This window comes from Lotus japonicus, chromosome 1 (assembly GCF_012489685.1).
Source record: "Lotus japonicus ecotype B-129 chromosome 1, LjGifu_v1.2".
Taxonomy (NCBI): domain Eukaryota; kingdom Viridiplantae; phylum Streptophyta; class Magnoliopsida; order Fabales; family Fabaceae; genus Lotus; species Lotus japonicus.
The window spans coordinates 59,661,249-59,679,002 of record NC_080041.1 but is presented as its reverse complement, the minus strand read 5'-3'; the positions used below and the strand labels follow the sequence as shown (position 1 = coordinate 59,679,002).

The window sequence follows — 17,754 nt, the reverse complement described above, 5'->3', positions numbered from 1 at the left end:
ATCGCACTACAATTTGCTCAGAAACGCTTTTGGCACTTTAATGTGCAGAAACTATGAAACCCAATAAAATTCTAGTAGGGCATAGCATAGGCCTTTTAGTGCACTAATTTTCTTACAGCCCCATCGTTTGTTTGCTTTTAACTGTAAAGTTGGCTGCGGCAACGGGTTTATACTCAATAACAACTCACAGCAAAAGTTAGATGCTGAAGAGTTATAACTTATAACAGAACAAGCTGGAATTCAGTGGTCCTGGAAAAGTGGTTCCAACTGTCATAGGTGTCTATTAGGTTTTAAAATCGGATGAAAATGACAACATGGTTGTAAAACGACAATAAATGAACAAGAAAGAAGCTTTTGAAGTGAAATTCTCATTTATCTAATTATTATAGACAAGATATGAAACGAAATCACTTTGTTTTCTCACAAATTCAACTTTCTACAAAGATGAAATGTATTCATCTTTATCTTTACTCATGCATCAAATTGTGTCAGACCAGTCTGCTCAAGCTTCTAATTCAGTTCGAATCTCTAAGTTTGCACAAAAGAATATGACAACCTGGTAAGATATGAAGCTATATATCTACAGCTATCCAGCATTTCCTGGTAATTTGGGGAAAATCCTTCTTGATCAATGACAACTGCAGCATTATCATCATACTGTATTATTATACCATTGCTACGTTTGAGTTCTTTACAAGTACGTACAATTACAGCTCTGATCACTTCTGATCTTTCTAAGGGTGTATTCGGTACTGCTTCTTTGATTACAGCAAAAGAATCATTGAAACTGCAACTTGGTTCATCAGCATATCATGTTGCACAAATCATTGATCCTTGCCTGAGAGATGTTGGTAAAAGGAAAGACCCTGAAGTTGCCATTCCCAGTACAGGTCATTGTCATATGAGCATTGTTCACCATTGTCTGCAGTTGTAGCACAATAGCACATAACCAGCATTAACATGAAGCATCACATTTCAGGAATTAATAACTTCCAGTTAAAAGATTGCATTCCCAGGGACTTTAATAATCAATAAAATGGAGTGCTGATAAATAGTAAATAGTTAATTGTTGAAACATTTAAAGTGTGGAAGCAAAGTTGAAATACTTTAAAGTTTAAACTGGCTAGTTGCCAAAACAGGTACACTAACAGTGGGGAAATTTTCAATTGAGCACATCTGTGTACTAAGTTGGCATTCCCTTTCTGTAATATTTTATTTCAATTTTTCCATAGTGATTTCCAAGTGGTTAATGTTAGCAAACAAACAATTTACTTCTGTTCATAGTAAAAAACTAAAAGTTAGGCATATGTCTTGGTTAGCAGAATTAGATAGACTGTCAAAAGATTGATTTAGCATGAGGGTAAGAAAAAGTGTAATTGTTAATATGAAGGTCACCGTCTTTGTAGGAGTCATTGTCACGTCTCTTTTCTCATTTTCCAGGAGCAGGTTTTTATACCTTTAGGAAAATTTGATTTAAAAGATACTAGAAGGTGTGATTTTGCTTTTATCCCTTGAAGACTTTCTATTGATCTCAATTGTGTGCCTAGGTGCTTTAACCCTCTTAGTTGTGGATTGGTGTTGGCTTTTGAAGATTAATCAGTATAGAAACTATCTTGGTTTGATTTATGAGACTCTGACATTCTTTATAATTTGGTGGAGCTGATATTGAATCATGGGTGATGCGTCTATTTTTCAGAACTAAAATTCTCACCTTGGGATCCAATATAAAATATTAACAACTCTTATTTTAATGGCTCAAATCTCAATTATCATCTTCGAGTAGTGCTATTGTTGCATCTCAATTGTTTGGAGACATTTCAATGTCATGCAATTGAATTTCTATTTATATGTTGGGTATTATGCTTTTGGGTGTCATGTTTTAGGTGTTTTATGTTTAACCAGATTTTTTTATCCTCCTTAAGAAGGATTGTCTTTCAAGATTTTATATTATTCTGAATTGATTTTTGGTTTTGGAAAAAAACAATACATCTTATATATATGTAGTAAAGTTTTCTAACTACAGAGCTAAAAGCTAAGCTTTCTCACTTTGCCGACCAAAAGGTGGATCTGCTAAACCATCCAGAATACTTAAAATACAAAGCTACTTTCAGCCCACTTTCTGCTAAACCATCCAGGAAGCAATCTGAATGTGGACGACTCCGCTTGAGAAGAACCTACCTTCAGCTCATGATGTCATTGTTGGTAACTAGAATCCCACCAAGACTCAGAGATTGTCCAAGAGGGTTCCTAAATTTTGTGTTACCATCAATGTGTTGCTGTATAAGGATCAAGTTTGTTGCCAGGGATCAGATAATGAGGCCATGAATATATCATCTCCCACTCTCTCTATTACATTGGATCTTATGGGTATTGGCAGAGACGAGGCATGGCCAAATGGAATGCTTTCTTATGCTGAATAAGTTGCTTTTCATCTCTCTGACTCACCATCTTCTTCAACTAATTGAGAGTTTTACTTGGTTGTGATTCTTAGCCGGTACATTATTGAATCCTTAAAAATATAATAAAGGATGGCATGTAAAACAATTCAACTACTTTCCCTCCACATGAGAATGAAGTAAGTTTAGATTGGACACTCATAATTATTGTGTACAGATATTTATATGTTGCTATATTATATCTTGGCCTTAGTTTTCAAAAAAAAAAAAGATTTCATATTTGTCCTAGTTGTATTGTTCAAAGGATGTATAGTACAAGATAACTCATCATCTTAGCAGTAGATTCTTAGTTGGGTATTTTAAATTGAGGAAATGCCAAAATAAGCTGTATACCTCGCAATATGTTTCTCTCTCTTTGCAGTGCCAGCTTGAGAAAGGGATACAGTTAACATATGGACACCATGGGCAATAACTGCTGATGTTGATTCCATGAAGAACTGCTACAAGACAACCACTCAATCTGCATACAGAAGAAGCTTCTCATCAAAGATTTGAGGCATGCCGAAAAACCTGAGTGTGATAGAAAACAGCTAGCCATGAATATTAAACAAAACAAAAGAAAGAAAAACTAAGCGTAAAAACAGCATACAAGAGGCTGAAGAGGATAAGAGAAACAATCCACAGAACTGGTCTGTCTAGCTTTTGCTTCAACTTTGACTTCATGTAACTTGTGATACCATAATCAATGAGATCACCTTTATTTGGAGCTACTTGTTGAACCTGAGGGCTGAGCAAAAGAACAGATCCAAGAAGGAATCCTGATATAAAACCTCCAATGTTTGAAAAGTTGTCCACATAAGGCAGGAAGCCAAGAAGGAAATTGCACATGAAGACAAAGACAAATGATGCGATGGCTGAGTTCTGCATCAAAACATGAAAATTTCATCAATACTCAAGTAGTAGAAACAAAGAGAAAGACAAATGAGGGAAAGAAAAAGCACCCTTTTGGTAAGAAATTTCCAGTTCCAAACAAGTTGGGAAAGTAATGTTCCCAGTAATCCAAACAAAGCACCAGAAGAACCAACAGCTGGGGTGTTTTGGATAAAAAGAGCAGCCACCAAGGCACCCACAAAAGCAGACAGTGTGTAGATTATACCTATCCTCACTGCAAATAAAAGGTAGAGTTCATAAATTTTAACATCACAAAACCATTTCAACATGAACTTATACATCACTTCAGTAAAAAACAATTGAAACAGAAACTTGAAACCCAGAGAAAAAGAAAAAGATTACAGGGTCCAAACTCCTGCTCGAGGTGAATTCCCACAAAGATCACACTGCAGAGATTGATGATCAGGTGGAACAGTCCAGCGTGCAAAATTGGAAACGTGAAAAGACGCCATGTTTGATGATACTCTCTCAGAAATTTCCCTCGAAGAGCTCCCATTTCAACCAACCTACATTGACATCAACACTTCAGCAACCATGGCATTTGCATATCACCAAATATCAAACGAAAACCTATTTTACTTCCTTTTAAATAAAAACAGGATCAAACATTTTCAAGTTATCTACCACACTATAGTCATCTTTCACAAAATTAACTACCAGAGCAACTAACTTAGAATACTATCATACAATTGTCACATTTTAACATTTGATTCTCAAACAAGATCCTCCAAATTTCCAACTATTTTTCTGCAAAACTAGCCTATCAGAGTGTCTACTTTATATTTAAAGTACTGCAATGCAGTAAGTGTCTGTGTTGAGCTTCAGTCAGCTCTTGTAGTTTTATGCTAGCTCGTGCAGTTGTATAGAGTTCTGTCATGTGTTCTGTTTTAACAGAATATGAACAGACTAACTACCTTGCACTTACAGATTCAACTAGCAATCCACTAACACATGCAATCATAGCAACAACTCTGCATCAGAATCAACTCTACCATACTGAAATTCTCTCAGATTTCCCTATTAATTTTTTCACACTTTCTATCATTTTCTCACTCTGATTCGTAACAGAACCAATGAAACCTAAATTAGAGCATCAGTGTAATGAATCAGCTTGAACCAAATACAAAGAAAATCACATCAATGAACACACACCGCTGATTGCTATGAAACCTAAATTAAAGCATCAATGTGGAGAATCAGCTTGAACCAAATACAAAGAAAATCACATCATTGAACACACACCACTGATTGCTATGAAACCTAAATTAAAGCATCCATGTGGAGAATCAGCTTGAGCTTGAACAAATACAAAGACGAAAATCAATCAGTAAACACGCAAGAATAATTGCTATGAAACCTATATTAGAACATCAATATGGAGAAATCTCATGTAATTACAGTAACAACTCAGCATCAGAATCAACTCTACAATAATGAAATTCTATCAGATTTTCCGCCTCACACTTTCTATCATTTTCTGGCACTCTCTATTTCATAACAGAACCAGTGAAAACCTAAATTAGAGCATCAATGTGGAGAACCAGATTGAACCAAATGCAATCAAAAAAATCAAATCATTAAACACACACAACTAATTGGTATGAACCCTAAACTAGAGCATCATTGAGGAGAATCAGTTTGAAGTTTGAACCAGACAAATAGCGAAAATCACATCATAAGCACACATGACTAATTGCTATGAAACCTAAATTAAAGCATCAATGTGGAGAATCAGCTTGAGCTTGAACCAAATACAAAGACGAAAATCAATCAGTAAACACACAAGACTAATTGCTACGAAACCTAAATTAGAGCATCAATATGGAGAAATCTCATGTAATCACAGCAACAACTCTAAATCGGAATCAACTCTACAATGCTGAAATTCTATCAGATTTTCCTATTAATTTTCTCACACTTTCTATCACTTTCTCACAGCTCTTTCATAACAGAACCAATAAACCTAAATTAGAGCATCAATGTGGAGAATCAACTTGAACCAGATACAATGACTAATGTATGATACAGTTTAGCTGTACCCTTTAGCTCTAAAAATGGAATGTCCGTACAGTTTATTGTACAATAAGGAGCCAACTATGCTAACTTGAAGGTATTTGGCTGTCTGGCTTATGCATCTACATTGCCATCACAGAGAGACAAGTTCAGTCCTAGATCAGTTCCATCAGTATTCCTTGGATAAATTGGATCACACAAACTACATTTCTTATGACAAGTTATCTTCCTAATACAGGACTTCTGTGGGACAGATTTCCACTATTTTTTAACCACAATGCCATGATAGAGGTTGGCAACAGACAATGCAAGAAGAATTACAGGCCATGGAAAACAACAATCCTTGGTCTGTTGTTAAACTACCTGCAGGCAAACAAACCATCGGATCCAGGTGGATTTACAAGGTGAAAACAAGGTCTGATGGATCAGTGGAAAGACTAAAAGCTCGATTACTAGCTAAAGGCTACACGCAACAAGCAGGCATTGATTTTACTGCTACTTTCTCACCGGTTGCGAAACTGACAACAGTTAAAGTTCTTCTCTCTTTGGCAGCAGTCAAAAAAATGGTCCCTCCTCAAGTTAGATATCAATAATGCCTTTTTGAATGGGGAGTTAATCGAGGAAGTTTACATGGACCTTCCCCTAGGCTACAAGGTTTAGGGGGAGAATTTAGTTTGCAAGTTGCACAAATCCATTTATGGCTTAAACAAGCGCCACGGCAATGTTTTCATAAGTTCTCTTCTTAACTCCTCACTCTTGGCTTCAGACAATCTAGATCAGATTACTCTCTTTTTACTATTGGCTCAGGTTCTGATTTTGTGGCTCTTCTTGTGTATGTCGACGATATTATAGTTGCAGGGCCCAATCCTGACAGAATTTCTAAGATTCAGAACCAACTCCAGCATCTTTTTATATGTATATGTAACTCTTTTATCTCAGTTAATACAATGATCAATTTTCCTCTCAACACTCTCTCTCTATGTTTAACAAAACATCGCTCCTAACTTAGAATAAGCCACACCAAAGTCATCCTTCAAAAAATAAACTATCATAGCCACTAACTTAGAATATTATCATATACATTTGTTACATTTTAACATTTGATTCTCAAACCAGATCCTCCAAATTTCCAACTATTTTTCTGCAAATATAACCTATCAAAGTGTCTGCATTATATCTAAATTACTGTAATGCAGTCAGTGTCAGTGTTGAGCTTCAGTCAGCTCATGTGGTTTTATGCTAGCTCGTCCAGTTGTATAGAGTTCTGTGACGTGGTCATTTTTAACAGAATCTGACCAGACTAACTACCTTGCAGTTACAGATTCAACTAGCAATCCACTATCTCATGAAATTATAGCAACAGCTCTGCATCAAAATCAACTCTACAGAACTGAAATTCTCTCAGATTTTCGTTTCAATCTTCTCACACTTTCTATCACTTTCTGGCACTTTCTATTTCGTAACAGAACTAATGAAACCTAAATTAGAGCATCAATGTGGAGAATCAACTTGCACCAAAAACAAAGACGAAAATCACATCAGTGAACACACACACACAAATTGCTATGAACCCTAAATTAGAGCATCAATGTGATGAATCAACTTGAACCAAATAGAAAGACGAAAATCACATCAGTAAACACACACTATAGTGAATGATGATTACTGTGCTACTCACTTGGACTGAGAAGGACCTAAGAGGGGATTCTCGGAGAGAGGCTGGAAGGAGAGCCTTCCGAGAGCAGGGAGAGCACAATCGCCGTGAGAATTGGTCCAGCAATCGTTGACGAGCATGGTGGCGATGAAAACACCGATTTGGATGATTACCAGCACCGACACCACCCACGTATCCACTCGGCGCCGCCGCGGGATTGATTTCACCGGCGGATCTTGGGGAGGACGATCGGGTGCGAACTTCGTAGGAGGCCACAGGTTCATTTCAATGAATTCGGAACTTTCCGCCATTGATTTTCCGGGAAAATTCAAGAGAGAAAGAGAGAGAACGAACAGAGTTGATTAGTTTGTTGTGTTTGGCGGGAAACCTCTTTTCTTTTGTGTTTATATAGTTTGTGACGGTGTGACTGGGCAATACCTCCAATGCTATATATATATGTTATAGCTCCTTTCACTTCAACCGGATCCGTGGCGCAATGGTAGCGCGTCTGACTCCAGATCAGAAGGTTGCGTGTTCGATTCACGTCGGGTTCAATTTTTTTTTCTTTTCTATTTCCATTTTCTTGGGCCCAATAGTTAAAAACAGGTTGGGCGCAAAACCAGCCCATCGATCACACTACAACACCTCATTCATTTCCTCCTTTCTTGTTTCACTTTTTTCAATTCAAAAGAAAAATAACTATTTTCTCCTCTACCACAATACTATTCCTTTTTTTTTTAAATACAACACTATTCATTTACTCACAATTCATTGAATCAATCCCCAATAAAAATATGGGTAATGCTACTTTGACGACCATTGGAGTGACGAACAGTAAATATTTCTACGAATTTTTACTCTTTTATCATTAGCCTCCGGGATTTCCAGACATACCTTTTTCTTATTAGTTGAAAAACATATTCGTGGGTGTCGTGCTATAATGGCATCGTGCCATATAACATTGCCCTAAAAATATATCTAGTCCATCTAAAAATATATCTAGTCCATCCGATTGCAAAACTAAAATTAAATGCATAGCCTTGGATGAAACACTTAATTTATTGAATGGATAATGATTCATCCAACATTTTTTTTTAACATATTTTTTTAATATTTTAAAATCTATTGGACTATTTAGTTATCCATTGGTCTAAATCAAAAAATTATACAATATCATCTTGACATTATAAGAAATTGGTATTCAACTGTACAATTAGATCTCTAAAATTAGAATTAGTTTTTTGACAGTGAGCAATTAGCCAGAAAACCTACATTGACAATATTATTAGGATCAAGGATGGCAACAAGACTAAGACTCATTGAATACCCGTAAAAAATACCCATATGGTAAAAACCCGCTAAGTGGGTATGGGTTGGACATGGATAAATAACCGCAACAAATAACGAGTATGGGTGTGGGTATAGGTACTAAAAACCCACTAAATGGGTATGAGGTTGGACCTGGATAAATACCTGAAAAAAAATATTATTAGGGATCACGGATGGCAATGGGTATAAGACCTATTGGGTACACGTAAATAATATCCACAATAGATATGGTAAAAACCGGCTAAATGGATATGGGTTGGACATGGATAAATAACCGCAACAAATAATAAGTATGAGTGCGGGTATAGGTACTAAAAACCTGCTAAATGGATATGAGGTTGGACATGGGTAAATACCCGCAAAAATTGGGTATGGGTGCGGGCACAAGTACTATAGTACCCAACCCGCTTCATACCCTCACACACATAATTGGTAGTATATTAATAGACCGGAAGTATTACTTTCCAATTTCTTTTAAAATTTTAGTATGTGAAGTCTCAATAATACATATATGATTGTTAATTTATTCTCACTTATTTTAAAATAAGTTAGTAACCTATAAATTTAGGAGTTTATTCCCCTTTGAAGAGGGTGTATATCCTATCAATTTTCTCATCTTTCATCAGTATAAATTTTGCTTTAAAAAATGTTATTAACTTGCATTGAATCAAAATTTAAATTTGAATGAAAATTAGATGGGAATACAAAATATAAATATATAAGGTATCATAAAACTCAAAAAAAAAAAAAATATGAAACCACTATTATTAGAGTAAAAATTACATGAGTTACTTATGAGATTGGTTATGTTCTATGTGACATTTCGGACCCACCGATAAACAACGATGATAGAGACAATGTTATAAATATCGACTTGGTGCTCAACTCAGTTGAGGTACTGGATTAATGGGTTGAAGATTTAACCATATAGTCAATGGTTGGACCGGTTGACTCAGTTATATAAAAATAAGTAAATAAATAAATAATTTCAATATAAATTAATGATTAAAATTTGTAATAAAAATAATAAATAGTTATTAGGTAATTACAAAATACTTATTCTATTTTTATTATTAATTTCATTTAATTTATTTTAAAAAACCTTGTCATCTATATCTCATTTTATCTCATGTGGTATGTAATGAGAGTACCAACGATTTCTTTGAGTGGAACCAAAACTTGGATGGGGCGTATTCTGCTATGGCGGTGTATCGATGGTTGTTGGATAGGCGGGTTAATCCCATCCAGGTGGATCAGAATTGACCATCTTTTTGGCGTCTCCCAGTGTCAGAAAACTTGCGGTTTTTTTGCTTGGCAAGCTACACATAATGCGGTTCCTACCATGGCTGTTCTCTTCCACCGTCACTTATCGGGATCAGATGTTTTTCGTCGGTGTAATGCAGTGTCAGAATCCATCATGCACTGTGTTAGAGATTGTCCTCTTGCAGGTAGGATTTGGCATATGCTATTGTTTTGGTTTTGTTGTCGCAGTTCTTAGCTCCTGTGGATTTTTGCTCTTGGCTGCAGTTGTTTTCTGGTAGCGGGTTGGTGATTGCCTTGGCAACCGCGTGGACATTGTGGAAACAGCGCTGCGGTTTTATTATGGTGGTGAGCTGCTGGTTGGCACCACGTGGTTCGTGAGATTCATGGCCTTTGGGAGATTATCGCGAGGGTGTATTCGACGGCGGGGCGAGTTCATATTAAGCGTTGGGTGCATTGGTGTCCTCCTCGGGATGGTTTTGTCGGCCTGAACACCGACGACAGCTCTTTTGGCAACTCAGATCCTTCGGGCTTTGGGGGTGTAATTCGTGCAGGAGATTGGTCGTGGTTGGTGGGTTATGCCGGACATCTTGGATTTGCGGATTGCCTGCACACAGGGAGTTGTTTGCAATTTTCACAGGTTGGAGGTTTGTTGGCAGTGAGACTTTAGAAGGGTGGAGTTGTTCATAGATTCAACGCTAGCTTTAGGGCTCATCACATCAGCTCACCTTGTTTTACCATCGCTATACGTAGCTTATTAATCGAGTTAAAGAGTTGGTTTGGCGAGATCGAGATGTGCTTTGTCACCATTTGCTTCGTGAAGGCAATGCCGCTGCATACTTCTTGACGAAATTGAGTGTTTAGTCGTCGTCTTCTATGCTGGTGTTGGATGATCCACCCGTTGGCATTGCTCCTATGTTCTTGCTGATCTCGTAGAGACTTCTTTCCTTAGGGAGTAGGCGTTTTTCCTTTCTGTTTCTCTCTTTAAGCATTTGTAACAAAAAAAAAAACAAATTTGGGCTCAGCCAAATGAAGCCGTAAACCCCTATGTTTTTTTTATAGGCAAAAAATGCATTAATGAGAGTATAAAGGGTACTCAGCCCATAATACAAAGAAAAAAAAAAGAGCAATATCAAAAACTAAACCAGCTGAAGCATCAAACGCAGAAAAAGGCCCAGCAGAAACGCATGCTGTCAAATTCTCCCAACCCACCTACACCTACACCCATCATCTAAATCAAACTTTTAATCCTCACCACAATTACATGAAAGAAGCTACCACTGAATACACCCAAAAAAATACCAAACTAAAAGAAACAAGAAACTATCCCCAGCACCCAATATAAGCCGAGAAGAGATCAATATAAGCCGAGAAGAGATCACCCAAATAGAGAGAAAACAACAGCAGTGCGACGTAAACACCTACGTCTACGTGGGTTAGGCAGGTCATAACTCATTAGTAGTAGTTGTTAAATTAATTCACTTTTATTGCTAGTAGCTTAACAACTCACCAGTTATTGTTACTCGTTAATTTTGGGAATAAATGAAAAAGCCTAATTTAGTGTGACCCCCGTTCCACTCGATCCGTCCAAACCCGAAGGTGTTGATTTGTTTGTTTGTGTGTATCATGATTCTCCCATGTTTGTTCGTACTCCTCTTTATCTCTGTTTTTTCATCATACTGTGCCATTTGGGTTTGATTGAAAGTTTTCTCATTTCTGAGTTTCTTAGAGTTAGTTACCCACGTCTTTCTGGATCGGATCATGCGTGTGATATTGTTTATGCATACTTGATTTGGGATTGCTGCTATGTGGGTTTGATTTTTGTTTCTATGCTAAAAGGGGGCGGGATTGGGGAACATGGGAAACCCAATCTGTAGTTGTTTCTATGCTTTTTGGATTTTAGCTGTGTCGCGGTACCAGTGTCGTGTCTGGTGTCTGTGCTTCATAGCCAGTAAGTGAGCTGGGTTGGCTCACTTCGACACCAACATATTCTTCTTTGCCCAACTGAGTTATCCCAAAATTTCTCTCGTTTTTTTCGATTTTCCTCCTTCAGTTCGTATCTCTTCAGCACTTAGGGTTCACCATCCTCTGAATTTCAGGCTATATTTGATTAGGTATATGAATTCCGAGCTCATATTTGATGGGTTTGTTTCCTAGCTTCATTATATACCATAATTTATTCAATTGGGTTTACTTAAGTTTTTCGCATGATTGGGTGTTTGTGAATACATTGTGATAAGTCCTAGTGCATTGTCATGCAATTCATGATGATGGATGTGTTTCTGACATATCTCGTGAGTCTATGCAGGAGATTTGATGGATGCAGAGAACGGATTGAAAGATCAGGGGCAAACCCTTGAAGCACAAGTCCAAGCCTTTTTTGACTCTGCTCCTCCTTTGCGGAACATTCATGAAATAACTGAGAAATTAAATCAATTCATTCACCGGAATTCTTCACCAGGCAAGTTGGCTTCTACAACATTAAATTTTGCATTTTCTTAAATGTTTCACTGCAGAGTTTCTAAATGATGTCTGGTGTTTTTTGGTCTCCCCAGCAAATGGGGAACCCAGGAGAATTGTTTGTGTGACTTCTGGTGGTACCACTGCTCCATTGGAGCAACGTTGCGTTCGCTATGTTGACAACTTCAGTTCAGGTCATAGAGGGGCCACATCCACCGAGTATGTTTCCCTCACCTTATTCTTGTTGAAAAGACTTTTGTAAATATTTATTTTCATCTCTTGAGGAGAATTAATTGCTGGTTATGTTGTAGGTATTTTTTGAAGGCTGGATACGCTGTTATCTTTCTGTGCCGGAGGTGATCTTCTTGCTTTGCAATAAGCCTTGACTTATGTTAGATATGTTGATGTTGATTAGCAATCATTATCATGCAGGGGAAGTTTCCAGCCATTTTGCAGATCCCTTCCTGATGATCCCTTAATTGAATGCTTTGAGCCCACCACCAATGAGTTAAACATTCAAGGTTTCTTGTTTCTGTTTTCCCTTCTTTTCACATCATACAAAAAAAAATTAAGACTTCTAATTGTGTGAGCAATCTTCAACCCTAGATACATCATTTACAATGTACTTGATATCTTGACAGACTGATATACTTCACAATGCATTTTATTAATTTTGTATTGAATGATGATGTCAAGTGTCTTGTGAGGAAAGTTTTTCGAGATAAGTGTTACTTTTTATCATGATTCATCAAAGAAAAATAATAGTTTCATATGATTCCTTCATAAAATGTGAGTTTGTTCTTTCTTTCCCAATTCTCAGATGAAGGCTACCCAAAGAATCATACTTCATTTGCTATTTTATGACAATGTTAATTAATATGTCTATGTCATTTCTTTTTTGTATTGCTATTGCATACAAACGACTGGGGTTATCTTCATTTTGCTGAATTCTGCACCATACTTCAGTTCGCGAGGCTTATTCTGAACCAGTGAAGAGGGCTATTGTGGATCATCATGCTGTATGATCTGTAGATTGTGTTTTGTGCTTTACATTTACCTTATTTTTTTCTTCTGTAATTCATTTTGTTCCTTTTAAATTTTCAATCAACGTTACATTAGCTTTGGACTATTCAAATATAGTTTTAGCCTCATTGGGGTTTTCATTCCACTGCAGGCAGTGGCAGGTGGTCACTTGTTAAAACTTCCTTTCAATACTATATTTGAATATCTTCAGGTAAGCTTTAGTTGATACTTGTAAGTTCCATTTAATGCAACAAATAACGTAATCTATTGTATAGTGTCTGGTCTCTTTCTCTGTTAGTGTGGGTGCCAACCAGCAATCAACCATAGAGTTGGATGAAATTATTGTTTTTCTATTTTCATGTGTTCAACTGATTGCAGATTGAGCTGCTTCTTGTTGCATTTTAAATTTTAGTTGTAGAAGTTTAATCAATAGATTTCTCAGTGCTAATTAGTCACTGCTAATTGCCTTTGTTTTTGCAGATGTTACAATTGATTGCAATGTCAATGAGGTGTGTCGGCCCCCTTGCAATGTTCTATCTTGCTGCTGCAGTTTCTGATTATTATGTTCCTTGGAAGGAAATGGTATAAAATGATGAGTTAATTCTTTATTCTATGAAAGTTTTGATGCCATATGGCTTCAATGTTGGTTAAACTGTTTTTATAAATGTTTAAGGGACAAGGGATTTGGATCCCCTCATGTGTTAATTTCACATGTCCATGTCATGTGAAAGATCTGGACCTTTAATTACTTTTTTTAATGAAATCTGATGGTCAGTATTATTTCTCACACAATTTTAATTTTCTCTCTCCATATATCTATTAAGGGCCCAGATTTCATTAAAATAGAACTAAAGGCTGGGATATTCACATGACCATGTCATGTGAGATTAACACATGAGGGTATCCAAATCCTTTAGAGAAATTTCCTGTAGCTTCATGTGTAAACATAGGGAATGTCACACAACTTCACTTCTGTCTCAGTATCCATACTACACTTGTAGTTACTCTTGTGAAGCATAACTTGCTCTATCAAATGATTTAATAAAGCCATTCTAGATGCTGTTGGATCCTTTAACATATACCAGAAATTTTGGAACTTTTAAATCTCTCTTGGCATTAGAATGGCAATTGACAAGTACAGTAGAGAGACGTCAAGATCCGCTGAGGAAAAATCAAACTTATTTTTGTATGGTCTATTGTTAACATAAAACTTGCTCTGTAATGCTAGGTTTGAATTATAACATTTCAATGATGGGATATACTTGGCAGTGTCATCTTGTTACATGTTGATCTTGCAGGTAGAGCACAAAATTCAGTCAGGATCTCATCTCTTGGACGTGAAACTAGTTCAAGTACCAAAGATGTTGTCAGTCCTTAGGAAAGATTGGGCTCCTCTTGCTTTCTGCGTATCTTTCAAGGTATTGACGGTATTTGGAGAAAAAAATTAAGGTGCAAAAACCAATTATTTTTTCCCTTTTATAAAAAACAATAAGGACCTTTACCATTTTTACAAACACTAAATTGCAATTATTACTAATTAACATATCAAAATTGTCTTGTAATGGGAAGTTGGAATGTTTTGCTCAAAGAACATGGGTGAAAATACATTTACTCTAACTCTACATGTGAAGATTCCTTTTATATCGGCATGTGTCCTTTGCGCAGTTATAGAAGAATAGACTATTTTTCTTAAGGAACTGCGTTATCCATGTTTTCCATTAAAGTATATTAGACAGAAAATGAACTGTTCGAGTCTGAAATAGCATCCCATGTGAGAGGATCAAAACACCACTTGGTAGTGATAATGGATCTAGTATTCAAGTCAGCAAGGGTACTTTTTTGTTTTCCAATAACAGGCATCCAAACGTAGTATGACATGACATTGAGTATGTTTGAATATTAAGTGTGTTTGAATACTAAATTCATAATAAGAGTTCCGCCAACTTTTTGTCTTGAAGCATGTGCTATGTCCGTTTGCACTTTGCACTGATGCCAATGGATATCTAAACATAACCTAAAAAAGTCCGTTTATGCACATTGGGATGGCAATCTTGCTTTCCAAAATCAATTACGCTGAAGGAAATTATGAGTTCTGTTTATGTGAAACAGAAATTAACTCATACACAAACATACACTCAAATACCATGACACATTATAACTGTTGGCTGAGATTTACCTTACCTCCTTGATTACCAGTTGGAGACAGATTCAAGCATTCTTCTGACTAAGGCCGGTACAGCTCTTGAAAAATACAAGATGCATGCAGTTGTTGCAAATGAACTCTCAACTCGCAAGGAGCAAGTGGTAGTTGTCACTGGTGCTGAGAAGATCAAGGTTCAGCGAGATAAGAGCATGTCTGTTAATGATGTAGAGGATCCCCTGATCAACCTTCTTTCGGAAAGACATGGACCTTACATTGAGGCTTCTGCCATGTGAGTCTACAGAATGACTTTGGCTCTAAACCTTGGCTTCTTCTCCTTGTTGCGATTCCTGGGCACCTGCACCACAACCTTGGTTGCATGAACTCCTCGGTTCTTTATTAAGTATTGTTTAAGCACATATATATATCAAGGAAGAGCAGTGCTATATGAGAGAAATGTATCTGAGACAAAAAGTACAAACCACACATGTTTCAATTTTCTAATAAGAAAATTTTGGTTTTAAAGGAAAATATAGGATTTTTTCATAGTTTAGCCAATTGAGCTGTTTCATGTACCAATGGTGCCCACTAATATCATGCTACAAATGATCTCTGATAATGAAATATAATTCAGGTTCTCATTTATATTAAAATTATTATTTATTTTCTTACTGTCTTTTACTTTTTTAATATATTTATGTACAATTGTCATTCTTACTATTGGATTAAGCAATGATGAGGAAGCGATTTGTGGCCTTGAGGAGGGTTTTAGGGAGGTGCAATTTGAGTTTTGGGGCGCTGCTTCCTTTGGTTTTACTTTGGGTGATATTTTGAGGATTTATTTGTCTTTCGGTTTTCTAGGATTGGTTTTTTTTCCTTCCTTTGGGGGCGGGGGCGGTGTGTTTTTCTTTTCTTAAGGTTTTTTGGGGTGCTTTTCTTCTACTGTTATTTTTTTTGGCACCATTCAGGAACGATTTAGCTCACTAACTAATACCCAATAAAACACTTTGAGAAAATCCAAATAGAGACGAAATTATCCACTTGAGGATCTCAATATGCTCAATATCTTCATTTAATGTCTCTTCATATAAGACATTGTTATGGATCTCTATATTTTATTGATGGTGAAGTAAGTTTCCATTATTGGTTATGATTGATGAGAGGTTCACGGTAGTGTCTTAAAATAAGGATGAAATGAAGTTTTATTTTTGAGCTACTATTTTGGGCTAACCAGGCCATTTTTCTAATTTAAATCGTCAATCAATATGGTGCCTTCTGGTTCTTGGGTGCTATACAAACCCCTTTTCTTTTTTGACAAAAAAAAACCCCTTCTTGGTTTAATGTTTTTTAAATGTTGTCAATTTGGAATTTGGAATGAGATTGATTTAGGAAAAGGAATGGAGAATATTGATTGATTTTAAATTTGAAGAATTTCAGGGTGGTGGATTTGTTACTACTAGTAGATTGAAGAGAAGAAAAAAAAAAAAAAGGCTTAATTCCACTTTGGGCCCCTGATCTTTTAAAAATGAGCGATCGGGGCCCCCGTGTTTAAACGTAGCGGTTAGACACCCAAACGTTCCAAAAACGTGCGTTCCAAACCCTTCTGTTAAGTGTCGTTAGTTTGACCAACGGAACTAGTGACGTGAATTTTCTTTTTTATTTTAATATTATTTTTTTTTACCCAAAAATCCTCCCCCCCCAATTCTCTTTCAATCTCGACATCTCTCCCTTTCTCACTTTCTTCTCCATTTTTCTCTGAAAACCCTAAAACCACACAACATCATCTTCTTCTTCATGGTCGCCACCACTGCTCTTCGGCTTCTTCTTTCCTCCATTTCTCTCCAACACTTGCCAGAAATCTGTAAGGAAAAACCCATCAATTTCCAGAAACAATTAATTCTCTACCCTTTAATCCCCCCAAATCACCAATCTCAATCTGAAAAACAGTGAGAAAAAAAAAACGAACCAACAACCTAACCCCTCTTCTCACCTTTTTAGTCGATCTCGCGGCCACTGTCCTTTACCTTTTTTTTTTCTTCTCACTTTTTTTTTTGTAGCTTGAGAAAGGTAGGATGCTGTAAAAAAAAGCTTGAGAAAGGTAGGAGCTTGCAAATGGGAAAAACCCACATGCAACCAGGTCGATGTCTTCCAAGATGGAGTGAATAACAAACACCACCATCAGATCTGAGTTGAAGGAGAAGGTGGGTTGCAAGTTGTTCTGGGTTTAGCTGACTGAGACAAAATGGTGGACAGTGGTGATAGGGGGAGAGTGGAGATGAAGTGGGGGAGAGAGGAAAAGGAGGAGATCAGGGCCAAAGGGATGCAAAACCTGGGTTCTTATGTGGTGGTTGCCGGTGGGTTGGTGGGAAAATCCCATCATAGGGACGAAGGGGAGGAGGAAAATTAGATTCTGGCTTCTCAATTTTTAATTTGTTCAGAAGCAAAATTACAGAGACAAAGATGATGGAGATGCACGGATGAAGATATGGAGGGAGAGGTTTTGATTTCTAAAATTGGGAGGTAGAAGA

General features: G+C 36.8%; 2 protein-coding genes and 1 non-coding gene across 5 annotated transcripts; 2 read left to right on the top strand and 1 right to left on the bottom strand.

The window, feature by feature from the left end:
• Nucleotides 1-555: 555 nt before the first annotated feature.
• On the bottom strand, nucleotides 556-7,630 carry LOC130734183 (RHOMBOID-like protein 8). Its single transcript, XM_057586533.1, has 6 exons — nucleotides 7,039-7,630; nucleotides 3,690-3,853; nucleotides 3,398-3,561; nucleotides 3,046-3,317; nucleotides 2,790-2,916; nucleotides 556-922 (listed from the first exon to the last, which is right to left on the bottom strand). The coding sequence occupies exons 1-6, from the start codon at nucleotides 7,323-7,325 to the stop codon at nucleotides 803-805; spliced, it is 1,134 nt and encodes a 377-aa protein (XP_057442516.1). The 5' UTR covers nucleotides 7,326-7,630; the 3' UTR covers nucleotides 556-802.
• Nucleotides 7,497-7,568, top strand: TRNAW-CCA (transfer RNA tryptophan (anticodon CCA)). Its single transcript has one exon. It is a non-coding gene; the product is annotated as a tRNA-Trp (tRNA).
• A 3,221-nt stretch (nucleotides 7,631-10,851) lies between the features above and the next one.
• On the top strand, nucleotides 10,852-15,889 carry LOC130734159 (phosphopantothenate--cysteine ligase 2-like). Of its 3 annotated transcripts, none has more exons than XM_057586489.1 (10): nucleotides 10,852-11,047; nucleotides 11,912-12,064; nucleotides 12,159-12,282; nucleotides 12,375-12,419; nucleotides 12,496-12,584; nucleotides 13,030-13,082; nucleotides 13,238-13,297; nucleotides 13,567-13,668; nucleotides 14,385-14,504; nucleotides 15,283-15,889. In XM_057586489.1, the coding sequence occupies exons 2-10, from the start codon at nucleotides 11,920-11,922 to the stop codon at nucleotides 15,520-15,522; spliced, it is 978 nt and encodes a 325-aa protein (XP_057442472.1). In that variant the 5' UTR covers nucleotides 10,852-11,047; nucleotides 11,912-11,919; the 3' UTR covers nucleotides 15,523-15,889. The 3 variants fall into 3 exon arrangements, with proteins under 3 accessions (XP_057442472.1, XP_057442479.1, XP_057442489.1); XM_057586496.1 differs by lacking the exon at nucleotides 10,852-11,047 and adding an exon at nucleotides 11,061-11,202; XM_057586506.1 differs by lacking the exon at nucleotides 10,852-11,047 and adding an exon at nucleotides 11,180-11,717.
• The last annotated feature ends 1,865 nt before the right edge of the window (nucleotides 15,890-17,754 follow it).

Bases quoted from the DNA above. Each gene is read 5' to 3' on its own strand.
- LOC130734183 (XM_057586533.1), bottom strand. From the start codon at position 7,325: ATGGCGGAAAGTTCCGAATTCATTGAAATGAACCTGTGGCCTCCTACG. The intron at 3,562-3,689 runs GTAATCTTTTTC...TTTTATTTGCAG, and splicing joins CGAGCAGGAGTTTGGACCCT to TGAGGATAGGTATAATCTAC. The intron at 3,318-3,397 runs GTGCTTTTTCTT...GTTTTGATGCAG, and splicing joins GGAAATTTCTTACCAAAAGG to AACTCAGCCATCGCATCATT.
- LOC130734159 (XM_057586489.1), top strand. From the start codon at position 11,920: ATGGATGCAGAGAACGGATTGAAAGATCAGGGGCAAACCCTTGAAGCA. The intron at 12,283-12,374 runs GTATGTTTCCCT...GTTATGTTGTAG, and splicing joins AGAGGGGCCACATCCACCGA to GTATTTTTTGAAGGCTGGAT. The intron at 13,669-14,384 runs GTATAAAATGAT...TTGATCTTGCAG, and splicing joins ATGTTCCTTGGAAGGAAATG to GTAGAGCACAAAATTCAGTC.